The 19170-nt window shown below is 42.2% G+C and overlaps 1 protein-coding gene across 2 annotated transcripts in view; it reads right to left on the bottom strand.

Annotated features, from left to right (window-relative positions):
* The window catches only part of LOC131572810 (metabotropic glutamate receptor 3), a 44491-nt gene extending 41802 nt beyond the window's left edge, over positions 1-2689 (bottom strand). The window contains exon 1 of one of the 2 annotated variants that reach the window (XM_058826182.1): positions 2192-2659. In XM_058826182.1, the coding sequence (XP_058682165.1) occupies positions 2192-2659 (468 nt within the window). Of the gene's footprint in view, positions 1-2191 lie in introns of both variants that reach the window. The other variant, XM_058826181.1, reaches the window with a different exon arrangement.
* Positions 2690-19170: the final 16481 nt, after the last annotated feature.

Here is a 19170-nt window from a genome sequence, read left to right on the forward strand (position 1 = left end):
AGCTATCATTTTCCCCCTTCAAATGTCTCTTTTTAAGCCTGAGACTTGTTCTTTGTGCTTCAAGTGATCAGACCCGCATAACTGGTGAAGGATACATTCGTGCTCTGCTACCTGGTCCACAGTGGGACAAAACCTCTTCTACTACAAGAGATGGCTGAGGTTCTCTTCAGCAGAAACTGTTCTTCTGCAGTATGGGTAAGGATTTGCTATTGTATTCCCTACTATGAATATACAGATGAATATTACACACTGGAATACAAAAGGAAATAAAGTGTAATTTCTTTAAATTCTTCTGTGCTCGTGCATGTCCTATGGGATCTGACCATGCTCCCAACTGATGGGATTTAATGCCTTCACAAGAGCAGCAACCATCTCCCCAGAGTAAATCTGATTGAAACGAACATTGGATGAACTCTTGCCCTATTTATGAAACAGGCAAATGAGGTTCTGTGGGCTTTCTGTCACTGCTGGGATAATCTGCAGTACACGAGAACTCTTATTGCTGATGACACTGGTGGAGTGATTAAGGCCTGAGTCTGGAAAAACGTCCCATAGTGAGTCTGAAAGGACATCCTGCACTGTCAAGACTTGATGCCTTTGGAAACCTGCAGCTGACCATGAAGAAATACCAGATACATGGTCTTAGGCTATGTCAGTCTGGGCTTAAGACACCACTTGTGATTATGAGTTATGTGAACTGGCTTGTTTTATTTGACCCAAAATAATGTGGCCACAGAATCACAGAATCATTTAGGTTGGAAAATATCTCCAAGATCACAGAGTCCAACCTTTGACTGATCACCACCACATTAGCCAGACCATGGCACTGAGTGCCACATCCAGTAATTTCTTTAATATGTCCAGGGATGGTGACTACACCACCTCCCTCCCTGGGGAGTCCATTCCAATGCTGTAACAACCCTTTCTGTGATCAATTCCTCCTGATGTCTAATCCAAACCTCATTTAGCACAGCTAGATGCCATTTTCTCTCAATCTGTCACTGGTTGCCAGGAAGAAGAGGGCACTCCTCTTCTGGCTACAACTTCCTTTCAGGTATTTGTAGCTAGAAAGTCCCCTCTGAGCCTCCTGAGCCTCCTCATCTCCAGGCTAAAAACCCCCAGCTCCTTTAGGAGGAGTCCTTCATGGGACCTTCTCTGTATACTCTTCTGTATACTCTATATCTTTCTCTTTCTTCTGTATACTCTATATCTCTGTTGCCTTTCTCTGGACCTGCTCCAGCACCTCAGTGTTGCAGGGAGTGGCCCAGAACTGGGCAGGGAATGCGAGGTGTGGCCTCACCAGTGCCTAACACAGAGGTCACTGCCCTGATCCTGCTGGGCACAGCACTGTTGATATGAGCCAGTACTCCACTGGGTTCTTGCCCACCTGGACACACCTGGCTCATGTTCAGCCACTGTCAACCAGCACCCTGGGTCCTTTTCCGCTGCGACACTTTCCAGCCACTCTTCCCCCAGCCTGTTGTGCTGCAGGGGGTTGTTGTGACCCAAGTGCAGGACCTGTACTTGGCCTTATTGAACCTCCTACCATTGACCTCAGTCCATTGATTCAGTCTGCAAAGTCTTCCTACCTCCAGCAGATCAGCACTCTGGCCAACTGTGTGTCATCTACAAACTGACTGAGGTACACTTGATTGCCTCATCCAGGTCATTGATAAAGATATTAAACAGGTCAGGCCCAATACTGAGCCTTGGGAAGCTCACTAGTGACTAGAAGTAAGACAATGATTTATTTTTTCATTTTAAATTCTGTTGTTAAAATGAAAAATGTTATGAACATGCAGCATGGCAGGCACACGTATATTCAGACACATAGGTGGTATCATTTATGATTGATGTGAAAGCAGATATCTGCACTTAGAACTGTAAAAATGTCATGAAATGCTAAGTTCAAAACAAATATTAAGACTTTTGGAAACTTCAGATGCCTTCAGGATACACCACAACTAGAAGGAGTGGACATCTGCTGGAGGTTTGTACTACAATATTTTAAAGAGTGAATCGAACAAATGTAAATTCAGTAAAAATTATATTCTAGATTGACCCCTAGGGTACAGTGATCAAGCTAAGATGTGCTTTTTTGGCAAACAGTGGCCAGAAGCCAGAAGCATGTGGTTCTCTCACCGGAATTGCAGATAAACAATTCTCACCTGGTGGGGCTGCTGTGACTCACCTGTATGGAGACGCTGCTGTAGGAACCACCTATGACTCCTGCAATGAGCAGTGGCAAATTCTCTTGGATGGCATACGAGCCGTCAGGGCACATGTACTCTGTTTCATCCACTTTAGTCAAAGATGCCCTGACAAACTCCAAAGACTGTTCTAAGGCATATGTATCCCTGGAACACGTGTCCAAGATATGAACTCCAAGCTTAATTCCCGGCAGCAAGTAGTTGTCTTTGTTGATTTCATCAATAGCAAACAGCATGGCCTCCAAGCGCTGGATGCCCCGGTCTTCATTGATTCTTCCACATTCTTCTATCCCAGTGCCTTTTTCCTTGATTGGGAATAAGCCTCCTAAGACCAGGTCTCCTTCTATCTTAATTTCCTTTCTGACAAAACTGTGGTCACTTAGGGAAAGGAAAACTCCTTTGGAAAATAAAGCTAGGGCAAGGACTTGGAGTCTGGTGAACATTTTCATTGGTCCTGTTTTAGCAGCGCTAAGAAACATTGGGGGGATCAAAAATGCTCTTCAGTCCTTCTGATCCATTGCCAGATATGAAGTGCTGTCCCACAAGCCAGTGAAGAACAAGTCAAGCCTTTACACTGGACCTCTAAAGAAGAGATGGAAAGAATTAGAAAAGGCAAAAGGAGACACAAAGATGTGCGATGTCTTAATCACACAACCATCCTTCCCTGAGGCAAACAAGACTCTCTTCCAAGGAAATTAAGGTAAATACATAAATGAGAGAGACATGAAAGAGGAGAACAAGAGACATGACATGAAGGAGTCTTGTGTTTGATGCTTGCTCAGGGCATGAAAATGATTTGGGCTGGACTTTCTTTAACGTCAATCACAGTTCAGTGCTCAGATCAAAGGGAGAACACAGCAGTGATGTGTATATTTAGGATATGATTTTATTCTCACTAAGGTCAGGTTAGTTTGCCAATGACATGAAAGGACAAAAATCAAACCTCAGAGTGAAGATCACAGTGTAACAATTTTGTAAATAAGTATACACATACAAAGTCTGTTTATGCAACATAGATGTGTGACTTGTCCATAGACTCCTTGTCCATAGACTCCCAATATCTATTCAAATTTATCAAAGTGGCTGCCTTGCTCTCCCAATCCTGAGATGAATTGTGTGGCAATAGTTAAGCAGAACACTTTAATAATTTATTTCTGTACTTACCTTTTCCTTAACAGAGTATATACTATAAGAGTTGCCAGGTTATTTATAATTTAGAAACACTTAGCACGAAGAAATTGAAATGAGCAACAATTAAGATTTAACACTGAATAATGAATGAATATGCTTATTGCAAGGCAGTTGTTTATCCTAGTACAATTTCAACATTGATGTACCAAATTGTGTGAAAGGGTAGCTTTTTATTCATATTTATTCCAACATTGTTCTCTCATAAATCAGTAATGGGTCAGATGCACTGCTAAAGGTTTGTCTGCTATCCTAATAGTCTGAGCTGCAGACTATCTCAGCAGAATTTTCCATTCAGAAATGTCAATGGAAAAAAGGCTTCCTCATCCCTAAATGATCTTTAAATAAGCTAGTTTGTTTATCACCTCTGGATTATTAAACAGGTCCAGAAAAAATATTTTTAAGGGAAGTAATGATATTGACTGTATTCAGCAGTACTTTCTGTATCAGACTTACAGAGCATATAAAATGGTGGTACTATCCCAGTGGAAATCACTATCAGACAAAAAGATGACATTTTTCACATAAACGGCTGTGTGGTTAATAATTTAGTTGCATTGACTTCCATTGTTTTGGATTGTTTTCACTAATCCACCATTTGGATAAAAACAGGACTTGGGATATTTTTTAATGCAGTACCCATCTTATTTACCTCTGTGGCTTGTGTTGCCACTGTATCTCAGCAAACATTCATATACTTGTCTTTATAACAGTGGAAAAATATTTATTTTCCCTGTTTTACACTCGGGAGAAAAAGAGGCACAGAGATGAATTAAGATTCTTGGAAGATTCTAAATTCAGAGTTTGATTTGCTCAGCACTCACAATCACTATCAAAATTTGGAAAGGTCAACTGTGCCCTGAACCCTCGGTTCCCACTGAGGCCCTGAGTCTGAAAAGCTTCCTAAACAAGTTCTTCCAAGCTTGTTGTTGAGTGATTTACCTAAGGCCTTCAGCGCAACCAAGAATCAAATGTTGGTCTTTCCCAGTGTTCCTCTGATACCTTAACAATAAATCTCCCTTGTTTCCTGTTGCTCCCTCTGGCTTTTATGTGAGTCTTTTATAAGGTCATATTAAACCAATCTTCTTTCAGCAGCTCTTCAACACGACCAAGAACAACTGAGTTTCCCCAAGAAAAGGCTTTAATGTGGGGCTCTCTATAAAGTTTTTTAAAACTGTCCTGGGACATACCTAGAGCTACAGTGAATTTATCCTCACAGCAGGATGTTCTCATTCCCCTGACTCCTTCATAGCTGCTGGTTTCTGTAAATGGCATTGTCTTTAACCTCGCATCTCCTCTGCGTCTCAGGAATGTGTGATACACATTCTCTGATACAGCAGCAAGAAAGGATAGAAATGTACCAAAAATTATTTCAGTGTTGCACACAGACAACTGATTTCCCCAGCAAAAAATGCAAAGGATTTCTGTCACTTATGCTTGTTACAGTGGTACTGCTGAGGGAAACTGGGATCAGTGATGGCACAGCAAGGGATCAGCCCCTGCAGAACACAAGGGGTGATCTGAGCAGGTGAGATTGGGAATGACCATTACTCTGCTTCTTCCTTGCCACTTTGTGTAGACAGAACTGGTCTGAAGGTGTCCAGGGATGTGGAAGGAGGAGGTGGTGGGAGCCCCATTCAGGTTGGAGAACACAGGTGACTCATCCCCACAATCCTGCACTATCTGGGGACATACTGCTTTGTAAGGGGTGTCCATGGGTGGGGGCCACCCACCTACACCAATTGTCTTACCCCCCCCAGGGCCTGTGAAGTTCTGAGCTTGTCATGAGGGCTTTGATTCTGCAGGGTGACACCATGGATGCAGAGCCCTGCGTCCCAGGAAAAACATCCTATTTTATGTGTTCAAATCCTCTCTTTATAAATGGAGGATGGTAAACAAAAACACTGCTTAGGGTATCAAATGTGCTTCTCTCCCTGCTCAGACTTGGCAGCCTAAGCACTGCTGCCCATGCAGTGGCATTGCAGAGTCCTGCTGAGCACCAAGGATGCTGAGCAGAGGTTCAGAGTGAAGGTGTTAATGCAAAGGATGATTAGTCAGGGGAGGTTTCCCCTTAGGGCTGTGAGAGACGGATGCCTCCAGGGTTTCTCATCAGTGGGACTCCTGCAGGAAGCTGTGAAGCAGATTTGGGTGGTCAGTGAGCAACATCCCTATGGTGGCACTGAACAGATATCTTGGTGTGATGGAGCCTATTTTAGAGCAGATCTGGGCTTGCAGCTCAGTTCCCCTCCTGTTCTCTCTGGTGTGCACCTCCCACATGCTTTCTCTGCATCTTGCATAACTCAGGACTATAAATACAAACATTTCATACCTATTCCAGACTGATACTGCCCATATTCCTCCTCTTAAATATGGTGAAGATATCACTGCTTATATCCTTCCTGAAGTGATTTCACTATACTGACCATTCCTATTGGCTTTTGCAGTACTGTCTTCTAGTTCTTCTAAAAAAAAACACCTTCTAAAGCAGGCTTCTTGGATATTTTAAAAAGAAATACTTGCTGATCAAATGGAAATTCTTCTATTTTTTTGTTTATAATTAAAGTTTTAATGTCAGCTGCTGGCAGGGTTGTGTTGTTCTAGGTGTTTTGTTAGTACCAAAAATATGTGCATTCCTTCCCTATAGTCTTTGGATCTCTGTGGAAATAGAAGCAGAGCCTGGGTGTAGAAACAATGTAAATATCAACATGGAAAATAAACAGGCTGAAGGAGAAAAGTTTCCATATCTGCATCAGAAGGTTTCTGCCAGCATTGCTTTATCAGAACTTTAGCCAGAAGCACTCAGCTTGTGAAACATCTTCATTTGGCACTCCAGAGCCCCTTCTCTTTCCACCACAAGAAGTACACAGGGGGAAGCTACATCTACCCTTGGGGGACACTGTCAGCGTGTCCCTTAGTGAAAGCAACTCACTTGTGTACAATAGCAGCTGTGCTGCTTTCACTGAAAATCCACTTGCCTCTAGGTCTGAATCATCAGCTTTGGTGGATTATTTCTGTGTGTGTGAAAAGTTGATTGCACAAATTTGTTATTTCTTGCTGTAAGTTTGCTTATTTACTAAGTACGGGCACATTCCTGTTTCTGTGAAAGCAAGTAAAATTACAAAGAGGTTTGGGCTTTGGGGTGTGGGTTTTCTGCATTCAGTATCCCACTGATATCATCTCCAAAACTAAATCTGTCTTCCAGGGCTATATTCACATGTCAGCTCTGGTTCTCTGCAGGCTTTCTGTCTGTAGCTCATGGAGCAGGTCCACCTCTGCTGTTGGTTTGAAGATGAATTCTTATCAGACTAAGCATTTTCAGTCTATTTGTCTAGCAGGTGTCAAACTTCCAAGAGAATTGCAGTTGAATCTTTCATTTAGCCAGATGACTTATAAATCAAAGATTATTGCTCACACATCAGTGGCAATTTTGTTCATGCCTTCCATCATACCAGCACCAATGCTTGGTACTGGCAATCCAGCATCCAGCAGCCATGCATTTTCCAGTTTTCCAGTTATAAGGATGGAATGGGAAGCCTTACAGAGAGCTGAGGCACTTCAGATTGCTTAGCTATTTTTCCACACCATTAACCAATGAATAGGACAATCTACATGACTGGGCTAAAACTCTGGAGAGGTTTCCTTGTTTCCTTATGTTATATCCTAAATTTCCTCACATTTGTCCCCCTTCACAATGTTTTTCAGGGCTCATCTGTTTATGCAGCTTCCTGAGAAAAGATTCAACAAGACCTGACGTGGGTGCTGGAAAAGATTATGTTTAGTTTTATTGTGGGTGGCTCCCCCTTGGCAGTTGAGGATTTATACTGCATTATTCAGAACTATAATGTGTTATTGTGGTGCCTGGAGCCATATGTCAACTCAGTATCACCTGCTGTCCTTCGTAAACTTTCTTTGGAGGAAAACCATGCTCAGTGTAAGGTCACAGAGGAGGTTCCCACCACACCTGTGCTCCTGTGGCATTTTACAAATATTGAAGCTAATAGTTTCATCAATAGATCTTTCTCCAAGGTTACCCATCAGAGAAGTATCTTTCCCTGAGCCCTTGCTGTGCCCTACAAATTTTCTCTTAGGGAAGCAAATTTCTAAAACAAATTCCAACTCAAAATTCTGGTGCATCTTTCAAGCAGCTGAGTGCAAAATTTCTTTCTCTCGGAGATCATGGATAACTTGCACAGTAGCATAGATCATCCAACACATTTATCACATTTATGTGTGCCCTGGCAGAACTTGGCCTTAATACCTGATGAGAACTGCACTGAAATATAATATCTTATTTAATCAGAAAAAAAGTGATAGACAAGCTTGAGTCTCCTTGCCAATTATAATTAGAGATGTTGTCACATCTGGAAGAGAAATATTTGTAAAGTAACCCAAAGCTTACAGTGACAGACCTGTGCCAAGCACACAAACTGCTCACACCCTGATTCTGGCTGGCTGAAATCTGGTAGCTTAAATCAGGACATAAAAGAAAACAAAAAAACAAACAAACGAGGGAAAAGTTGCAGAACGTGTGGTGAGGTGGGGAAAACAAATACATTTCTTCTGTGGAAATTGAGAAGTTCCTTCGTGAAATGTTAATCAGGTGCTGACATAAAAATTTGCTGAAAATTAATCAGAGTGCTTTAAATTTCAGCTGTTGGCAGTTACATTTCAAATGTTTTTTCTTGCCTTGTGAAAAATGACAAAAATGGCTTTCCAATTAGGCGATTTTTTGAATCTCATTTCATCTTGAAAACCCATACATGAAAAACATTAATTATTGCAATTACCACCAGCAACAACATGAGGCTACAAACCATACAAGCTCATGCCATGTCTATTACATTGTAAAAGAGCTTGGAAAGCCCTAAAAATTTAGAGGAAATTCCAATATAAAGACATATAAAGCAAGAGATAACACATCAGTGTAGAAGTAAATCACTGGTCTTAAAAACTTATATTCTATTATTTTAGAGCAAGAAAAACTCAGAACACTGTTACTATTTGTACTGTGTTAGCATCAGCATCTGATGTTTTATGTTTTCTACAATGTCAACATACAGCAGATGCCCAGCCCTCTCCTCAGAGATGTATGATGTCCTATTCCAGAAAAAAAATGTATTTCTAATATTAATCCTGCAGGAAAACAGATGTCTCTGATGTGTTGCTCTTTAAGTTTCCAGATACTAAATAACTCTATAGATTAGAACTAGATGTGTTAATTCAGCCTGGAGAGGAACAAAGAGCCCCTGAAGATCACCAGGCATTAATATGGTGTGGAAATATGGGTCTTTGTTATTTGCTAAAATACATGAGAGCATTTGGCACTGGCTGAGTTCTTCCAAAGTGAGTTTGGTCTCAGGAGAGGGAGTTACAATGAGCAGACCACCAGAGGCAGAGCTCTGGGTCAGGCCACGCAGGCTCCTAAATCTTTAGAGTTTCTCCCTACTCTGACAAGAAGTACATTCAAGTGCACTGAGAGTCCAGCCGTGAGCCCCAGGCTTTGTGCCATCTGGACAATTTGTGGTGTAATGATCTTGATGTAATGCAGAGTTAGACCTTTGAAAGTCCCACCATCTTCCCTTCTGTCTTCTTTGGAATCAGCTGAATCCTACTGCTTTTTGTCCATCTGCTTATTTCTTCCAGGCACTGGTGACAGCTGAAAGCCCACCAGCAGTGACTGCAATGAACAGGCAAGTGCTGTGTGCTTATTGATTGTGTGCTAGTTCACTTTAGTCTCAGCCTTCACATGTGGTCCCAGAAAGGCATGGAAAAGGAAAAATAGGAGTATAAAGCCTTTGGGGACAAAGGAGCAGCTGTCTTCTGTGACCTGTGGATGTCACTGTAATTATTCCTCCTAGGTGGTGGGGGAACACCAGCGCCAGGCTAAGGTCAGCAATGTCAAATGTTGGGTGAGAGAGGTGATGGCATAAGTGTGGAGTAGTCTTGCCCAAAGTAAACAATGATGTTTTCAGTGTCATGTCCTGGGGATGAAATTTTTAGCTAAGAGAAGCTTTAACACTTGTGCTTAATGCAAGTGAGGCTTAACTATGTGAAGTTAACACCATCCAAGGTATAGCCCCCCAAGGAATATCTGTGCATTTAGTCTTTAGACACGTATTTAACCTTTCCCTCTTAATTGATTTTTAAGCATCTATTTTTTTGTGCCCACACAGAGATCATTGCTGCCTTGTGCTCCTAATCAATTCTCAGCTCTCTGCAGCGCCTGCAGGGTTTTGTTTGAGGCTGGATCTCCCGTGAACCTGCGTTCCAGCTGAGGTGCTCTGCCTGGGCACTCTTGGCTCACTCCAGAGCAAGCTGCCGGATTTCTCTCTTGCTACTGTGCCAAGATATTTTCCTCACATTTTGGCAATACAGAAAATATGGCTGAGCCTCTGCATATGTGGAGGGCAGAGAGTCTTCTGTTACTATTTTTTCTGTTGAGGCTCAGCCTGGCTGACAGCACAGGCAGCCTCAGTCACTCCACACTCACAGAGCAGCAGAGTGTGCACCCTTTCTCTTCTCTGCCTGAATGTGGGGTTTTCTCTGCTGCCACCCAGCCTGCTCTGATGGGACCCAGTCCTAGCTCGGACCCCCAGGTAACAGCATTCCAACCTGGCTTGGAGTTCTCCACATCACAGGATCAGAGAAACTGGAATAGCAAAGGTGATGGCCAGCAGTGAGCAAAGTCCCCTCTGTGGCTCCTTCTCCCTGCCCCAATTTAGTGACGAGTCAAATAAAAACCTTCCCAGGCTGGTGCTCCCATCCCTGTCTGGTCTGAGCTGTATCTCCCAGTTTGCCACAGCAGAACCAAACACTCAGCTGGAACTTTTCCAAGTTAAGATGGTTCTCATTTGCTGATCCAGGCAATATTTCTCCCTCTGGCATGTTCACTGTGAGCAATTCAGAGCAGGTGCTGATTCCTTGCCCATGCCTGTGCAGGGCTGAACTCTTGTCTCATCACCACTGACCAACCAACCACTCAGTGATGCGATTCGATCTGCTTACCTTGCTCACTATCATATGGCAACATTTTAGTCACTTCTGACCTCCTCCAGGAGAATCTCCTGCCTATTCTGTTCTAAGAAAGATACCAGGTGTCTCTACGACCCCCAAAAGCACAAAAATATTTCTAATGAAAATATAAGATTTTTCTTTGTGTTTGCCCAGCATCTCCAATATGAGGTCAAGGTAGGTGCCTGATTACCCAGACAGGGTTTCACCTACCAGCCACTTGTTTTGTCGTGTTCCTGGCAACAGCACAAAGCAATAGAAAGGGATCAAAACATGGAAAGAATATTCAGGCTTTTAAAGAAAGACCTATTTAGCAGTGGATTGTAGCTTTTTGATGTTTAGTTGGTTTGTTTCCTTTTTCTTCTTATTTTTTTTTTTTTTCCCCAAACATAAAAGGATTAAAAATTTAACAGCAGCAACCTCTACTGAAATGATCCTTCCCTCCTCAACCCTCCTCCACCCTCCCCCAGCAGAGTCCAGGCTAGTAACTCTTCCATCACATGAGTGTTACCTCCAGGCAGCAGCGTTCAGCGGAGTGTGAAATCACAATTAACGGAGCAAGTGTTTTGTAAGTGAGCAGAGATGGCCACAAATTACATCCTGCTATTAGCTGACTTGAGAACAACATTGTTGAACAGCTTCATGATTACTGGGCTGTGGCGTGTATTAAAAAAAACCAAAACATTAATAAAACATAATTGATTGTGAATTGTGCTTACTGCCTTTATAGTTCTAATCACAAAAGTCTCCGAACTTTGCTGGAAACAAAAGCTGCCCTCAGCTATTTATGGGAACTGGATTGTACTAAAAATTTTACAGAACTTGTTTTGCAGCTGTTATAAATTAGTAAACTTCTGAAGCCTATGGAGTTTGCTGACTGATAGATCCTCTTTGCCTTTTTCTTTTCCAGTTGGCAAAGAAAGGCACAAGATTGCCTTACGTCCACCAGAAAGTACCACTGGAAGTGGAAACAATACTCTCAGTCTCTCAGAGCTGCCATGCTCTAGGTGTATCCTTAGATGCAGGCAATGTCACTGACAGGGAGCAGGAGTTGGTGGTTACTATTTACAAATACAGAGCTGTACTTCAAAAATACTCACACTGATGTCTCTCTTTTGGGCCCCAGATTATTTTCAAAGCTTAAATCAGGCATTCTTACCTGAAGCTGGAATGTTAATTCTGATTCATGACCCTGTCTGGGCTCATGGAGGGACAAGATATGTCACAAAAGTTCATGGCTACGTTATAAACTTGGATACCCTGGTATGAATTTATGGACTTTAAAAAGGCTGCTCACAATCAGTCAAATGTGGGACTTCAAAAGAATTTGAGGCCCAGCCAGTGACACAAACAGACCTCTCTTCTTCATCAGTAAGTGGTTCAGGTATCTAAATCTCACTCTCTGGCTGAGAATTCCCAAAACACTTCAGACATTGCCTGTACTTGCTGACCAAGGTGATGCTTAACTCCACTTCTAAGCCAAATGTAGTTGGAGGAAGATGGACCTCTGACAAAGTCCTCAGGGAAACAGGCTCTGGGATGTGGGCAGGATCTTGTCCTAGCTGTAACTATTTAAGAAGTTTCCTCACCCCACAGAGAGGTGGCATAAAGTGAGGAATAAACCTCACAAATTCTCAATCTCTCCTGTTGTGACCACTAAAAATTCTAGTGCTAGGAGTGTTGGAAAATCCTAGAAGTGTGTTGAAAAATCTTAGAAGTGGATCTAAAATTAGGTAATAATGCCTGCATTATTTATTGACTTTTTTTTCAGCCTGTGCCCTGGCAAATAAACTTGTATAAACAGTGGGAGTAGATTGCTGAAAAGTATTTCCTGTTAAAGAGCTAGCAGCAAGAGTTATTTTTAATGAAAATAAACCAGAGAAAGCAAATGTTTCCTGTTTCTGCAAAGATTTATCTCATGAAGGCAGCAACAAACATGCCTTGTCCTGAGCAAGGGAGTGGCTTCTACTGCTAAGAAATGAAATGTCAGTCAGTTATCACTCAGGCTCATTTCAGTTTAGTGCTCAGTTCTTTGTAGGTGCATCCTGGAACAAACAACTCCAACCTGCACCAAGCCTCTCTTCTTTCCATACCACCTGTCCCTCCCTCAGATCTGATGCAAACTGCTTGCTTGGCTCCTTTCATGCAGCTCCACAGCACTGTAAGTACATGCAGACAATTTTTATGAGAAGAGCCAGAACCTCACCCCCAACACATACACTGCATTCTCTCACTCTAAATGGCCATTGCTATGGCAACAGCAGCTTAACTCAAAATTTAGAGAGGCATTTAGCACAAATTATGAAAGAAGAGATGAGACACTGGGTAAAGCCATGCATGGTGTGATGGCCCACTGTGGTTCCATTCACCAATTGCTTTGGGACACCCTGGGGACCTTGCCACTTGTAGTCTGTCACCTTCTGCCCAGCAAGGTGCAGGAAACAGCTTTCTCTAGCACTGGCTTTGTCTTTACTCTTTTCTGTGCTGACAGTAAAGGGCTTTTCAACTGTGACTGGCCACAGAACTGAATTTGCAGTCTGCCCAGCTTGGTCCTCACTACGTCTACTGGAATAATTCATGGCCTGGTAGTGTGAGGGGGAATTCCTTGCTAATGAAGGGAAGGAAAGACACAGGCCCTATTTAGAGTACCTGGAACAGTGCTCTCCATCAGTGTTTGTGGAGCCAGGTGAAGGCCCAGCTGTGCTGAGCTGTAGGATAAAGCATAGTGCATATCTGTGACACTTCTCCTTGCAAGGAGCTGCTCTGTGGTGCCAAATCTCTGACATAATAACAAAGTAGAGGAAAGACAAACATGAATAACCTCAACAATTCCTAGTGAATTCATGTTTTTCTAAAACCTGTGCCAACTTTGTCCTATGTTCTTATATAAAGCTACACCTTATATAAGCCAAGATGAAAGGTCTACAAGGAGAGGGACTTTTTAGAAAAGCATGAGAGGGTGTAGTTTCCTTTAGATATTGAGAAGAAATTCTTTCTTAAGAGGGTGAAGAGGCACTGCAACAGGTTGCCCACTGAACCTGTGAGGACTCCCCATTGCTAGAAGTGTTCAAGGCCAGATTGGCTGGGGCTTGCTAGCAGGGTTGAAATTAAATGGTCTTTAAGGTCCCTTCCAACCCAAGTCATTCTATGGTTATTCTATGGTGATGATCCTTTGCTTTGGACAAAGCATGAAATTGGAAAAAAATATTCAGAGAAATGTTCGTATCTAATTTTAAACAGCTAAAATGTGGCTCCTTCTTTGGAACCTAAAGATAAGCAGGATGAATCTAGGTCTTCACTGTGCTCCTTTCATCCCTCACTAGAGACAAAGAGTTTTGGTCAAGGAAGAGTTAAAACTGCTTTGCATGGATGTTTGTATAGAGGCTTATTATTTCTTGGAAGGTACAGTCCACAGTAAGGATGTACTCCTGCTTCACTCCAGGAGGAGTTAGAGCTGATTTATTTTGGGAGGATCAGGACTGGATATTCTTTCTGTGTGGCCTGTATGCCTTGTAATAACAAGCTTTCTTGTTATTACAATTCTCATTGCAATCTAAGGTTAATACTTGTATCCCAAATTTCACCGAGGCCAGCATGAATGAATAATAATCCCATTAAAGAATTCAAGAACTGGCCAAGAGTCACTAGATGTATTTGTTAACAAAACTGAACCAGAGGTGAGGATTTCATTACTTTGCTTGCACTTTCTGGCATTGACTGGGGAGAAACTTCATGATTGCCAACATTTCTACTGACCACAGGAAGGCAGAGCCATCTGCATGGCAGCAGGCATGCAATGAAAGCCATTCTGTGATAATTGCCTCAAATTCTCCTGTCAAGCAGTGACTGAAAAATGAGAGCTGAGAAACCACAAGACCAGGTGCATGAGAAAAAAAGTAGGTTAGGAATTGTACATGCCAGATTATGAATCAGGCTGCACTCCCCTCAAGGCCATATTCTTCCAGTTCCACAGCTTGTTTCATGGACAGGAAGACGATGGAGAAGAACCATCTCTGGAGATGGTCTGTTTTTCCCAGGGCTGTGGTGTTAGTCCTCGTGCCAGTGTCGTGGCTCTGGGAGGAAAAGGGCCCCACATCACATGTGATGAACTGCAGAGCTATCTTTGAGCAAGGAGGAAAATTTAAAATTGCTGCAAACAGCAGCCCTGGTCAGGGTGTTGCTGAGCCTGAGGACAGGTTCTGGGGGTCTCACTAAAAGTGCCAGGGAAGATGGGAATTACAGAAGGATAACAAGCATGGAAATGTGAAGTAATTTGAGGGGAAATGCTAAAGTGAATTTTCTTGGGCAGATAGCTTTGACAAATTCCCAGACCTTTAAGCTACATGACAGCTTGCAGGGAGAAAGAACTTTGGTTCCCTAAGTTTTAAATTGAATGACCTTAGGTGCTTTTTAGGACTATCACACTCAGTTTGGCAGCAAGCAGTGAAATACCCTCCCTTCAGGCTCAGGCCCAGCTACCTTTTTCTCAGGAAAGCAAAATCAGCACAGGCAACATTTTCTGCCTTTTCCTATTCCACACAGGAATGAAAAATATACGTGGAAAACAGGGGAGGCCTGTGAAAGCAGGTGACAATATTTAAAATGGGAACTCCTATGGCATCTCTCCAATATAAAATGAGGACAACACTTGAGCAACAGCCTACTCTCATCACAGGCTGCATGTTTTTGGTACATCCTGATAGGCTGTTGAAGTGACATATATTTGCTATAAAAAGGTGTCAAAGATGGCCAGTACTCCTGACCAGAGGAATTCTCACTGGTTTGGATAAGATACTGTCTGCTTTGACGTGCCCTACCTGTAACTTTCCTGTTTAAAACAAGTCTGCAAGGCGTGAAATCAGGGTTTGCTGAATTCAGAGCCAAGCTTTCACTGATGTCAGTCAAACACAGGCTATCCCCAGGTGACACTTGTGCTCCCATTTGAGTGTTTTCTTTCTGACATAAAATAAGACCAGGGCATTTTATTTTTTCCAAGACAGATACATGATCTGGCAGTTTCCAGCTGATGTAGAATAGGTTACAATAGTGATACAGCCTATCCATGGAAAGCCTCCTTGCCTGTGCTTTCCTGCAGAGGAGTTTTTTGGTGTTTGCTATGTGGCTGAGCTCACTCTTCAGCTTTTCTTTATCAAGGGATTGTGATAACATTCTTTATTCCTTTATTCAGCCACCTTCCTTTCCCCAAAAAGGAAACCTGTAGCAAATTAATGTCTTCAAAGTCTGTATTTTGTATTATTTTGTTGACACTGGCTAGCTTTCAAACTTTATTGTAATTGATAGCTAATGTAATTGCACAAGCCCTATTTCCTTGGGAAAACAGCCTTCAAAGGACTAGGGCATGCTACAAAAACTCCTCTATCCTTGCAGGGTCCCCAAGATTTAACTTTTAAACCTCCCTTATTGTTATCTAAGCCATTATCACATCTTCATTCCTGGAATTTGTTAATTATAGAATATGATTCATCAAATATATTTTGGACATTGGATTAAGATGAAATAAATTGCGTGCTACAGTGTCTATTTCTCTCCATGGACAGTGAACAGGGTCTGTGGAATTGGAGAAAGGAATCTCCTGGGTGCAGTGGACTCTTCAGACTTTCATTTAGTCAGTGAGGCCAACGTGGCCAAAAGTTGTTGGCATGCAATTCATTTCACAGAATCACAGAATCAGTCAGGCTAGAAGGGACCAGTGGATCAAGCAGGGTCATCCCAGAGCACAGGATTGCATCCAGATGGTTCTTGACTATCTCCAGTGAGAGAGACTCCATAACCTCCCTGGGTAACCTGTTCCAGTGCTTGGTCACTGCCCAGGACCAGAAGTTTTTCCCCATACTCAGGTGGAGATTCCTGGGCATCAGTTTCTGCCCTTTGCCTCTTGTCCTGCTGCAAGGCAGAACAGGCCCAACTCCCTTAGCCTGTCATTGTAGGAGAGATGCTTCAGTCCCTTAAACATCTTTGTAGTTTCTGCTGGACCCTCTCACTTGTACTGAGGAGCCCAGAACCAGACACAGTATCCAGATGTGGCATCACTAGGGGTGAGCAGAGGGACAGGATCACCTCCCTTGACCTGCTGGCAATGCTTTTCCTAATGCATCCCAGGATATCATTGGCCTTCTTGTCTCCTGGGGCACACTGTAGCTCATGGACAGCTTGTTGTGCCCCAGAACCCCCAGGTCCTTTCTATTTTAGGCTGATTCAGACACTACACTCTATTTGCTGTATTGATGAAATCCACATATAATCACCCAGGTCACATGAGACATCAACAACAAAGATATCTCAATAAGAGGGACTCCCCTTCATTCTCAGATTTTCATTACATCAGATCTGTGGTCCCTCTGTCACATTATTTGGATGTTATCAGGCCTTGGCAGCATCAGACCTTGTGCCTTAGCACTAAAAGCTCTCCTCTGTGAGTAGGAGCAATACCATATGAAATCGGGAGAACTCACATTTTGCAAATCCATTCCCTCTGTGGGCAGTGTTTCAGTTTCATTCTGGGATCATTGATTTGCTGGCTTTGAGCTGTTTTCTTCATCAGGCCCAGAGGATAAGCTTTTTTTGCACTGCATCTTTCTCTCTTCTATGGCTAATGCTAGTTTATTCTCCTTCAAATCTTATGTAAAGCTTTTACAGGAGAATACATCTGTGATATGCTCTTTGGCTGTTTTTTTGGAAAAAATATTAATAAACCAGAATAAACTGGAAGATTGTCAGTGTATTTTGCAGATTATCTGTGTTCCAACTCTACTCATAGGAAAATGCAAAGTCGATTAAAACCCACCAAGTGTAATAAATATGTTTTTTGATTCTGTCAGCATGGCTAAAGATAAAAGCTAATGGCAAATCCATAATACAGTCATACAGATCAAATTATCTATCAATCCATAAGCTTGCATTCATGACAGATAAATGCTCTTATTATCTTCACAGCATGCCCCAGTTAGTCCAGCATGAAGTTGGTGAGTTAACTCGGCACTCTGCAGTCAGGGTGTTGGCATGCAGGAAGTTCATTTGTTCGATAGCATTTTAAAAGCTGAAAGTTCCATTTCTTCAGCCTGTGAACTGTTCCTTTCATTGATTACTGCTCAACTCAGCCCCTCAGCAGCTCTCAGGTGTGTCCCACTCCTTGTTCCCAGTTGTGACCTCTTCGTGTTCCTCTTCCAAGCTTTCCGATTCTTCACCTCAGCAGCCTCTTTCTCCCAAGTTGTTTGTGCACTGAGCCTCAAGCAGAAAATCTCCTGTATTTCCACTCACCTAGGGCTTGAGACAACCACGTGGGAAATATTTGACAAATTTAACAAGAGGCACCACGGTCAGAGAAAACTTGTACATTTTTCAAGATAAATTCAAGAATTTGTGTCAGTTACCAACATGAAACTTTTGTCTGGTCCACTGGTTCAGTGAGTCAGGGGTTTTACAGACTTGAACTACAAGTTCTCTTGTATGAGCAGACTGTTTTGAGCTAGGTCTGTAATCACAAGGAATAAAACACTGTCTAATGCAATGGCCAAATCAAGTACCAGTGAAAGAGGCTCCATTTGTGTCAATCATAGTTATCTTGTTGATGGATCTGTCCCATTGTTAATGTTAAAACCCTTTTTGTTCTCTTCTTCCAGCTATTCAGAATTATTCATTCATCCTGAATGAATATTTTGTGCTTAAACTGAATCTTAGAAGCTTATTTAGAACCACTTAAGATCTTAAATTAAATATGAATGTAATGTGGGGAGGCATAGAAATGAAAGATCCATAATTTTTCAAGTGTAAAATTAAATTCCTCCCTCCTTTCCTCTCTGATTTGATGCATCTAGTACAAAGTATATGGAATTTGAGTAGGTGTACTAAGAAATTCAGAGAGTTCTGATAGATATCTGCATGTGAGAGATACACAACTATTTTAGTTCCACAGAAATACATCAATTGATTAGTTTCTTTTCTGATAGAAGTTGCAGATTTTCTCCATTTACATTTAAAGGCCAACACAACTGACTTACGATTTTTTTTTCCTATTTTATCTATTGCATCTCAGGACCCACAGGGAAGAAATTAAAAACTCATCATCTGGCCAGCATGGAGGCTCAGAGCTTTGATGGTTTCAGCTGTTAAGCCTGCTGTTCCAAAAAACTCATTTTTGGCTGCTAGCTCTGCTGCCCAAAGCACTGTGCTGATGTTTGGCTGGAAGTGATACGGTGGTTCCAGACAGGGTTAGCAATTTCCAGAATTTCCATCAGCCTAAGCATAACAGTGGGCATATATGTGCATGCATGCATGTGGGCTTTGTTGCTGTTTTCAGCAGTCAGGAAACAATTACAGGAGAGAATTAGCTGTGCTTCAGTGCAGACTGTGAATCTAAAGTAATGGCATGATCTTCACTGAGGGACCGAGAGTGTCCCAGAAGGATCAGCAAGGCAACAGGGAAGTAAACCTACAACACAACTAATTTTCTCTAGGTTACTTCTCTGTTTTGAGCACCTAACCTTTACACCCAGAAATATTTTTTTTGTGAAATTATGAACAGCTCCCTCCTTTTCAGCAGCTGAACTGATAAACCAGATTTTTTATTTCTCCACAATTACAACTCCCTGTATTACAGGATATAATGCCCCCCCTGTATTTCAACAATGAGAAGCTGTGGAGAAAACAAAGTATGGCCTGAATCAATGGAAGAAGAAGCAAAGATCATTTATTTCCCAGTGTCAGCGTAAAACTTTCAGAGATCATGAACGTCTAAGAGCAA

This window comes from Poecile atricapillus, chromosome Z (genome assembly GCF_030490865.1).
Source record: "Poecile atricapillus isolate bPoeAtr1 chromosome Z, bPoeAtr1.hap1, whole genome shotgun sequence".
Lineage (NCBI taxonomy): Eukaryota > Metazoa > Chordata > Aves > Passeriformes > Paridae > Poecile > Poecile atricapillus.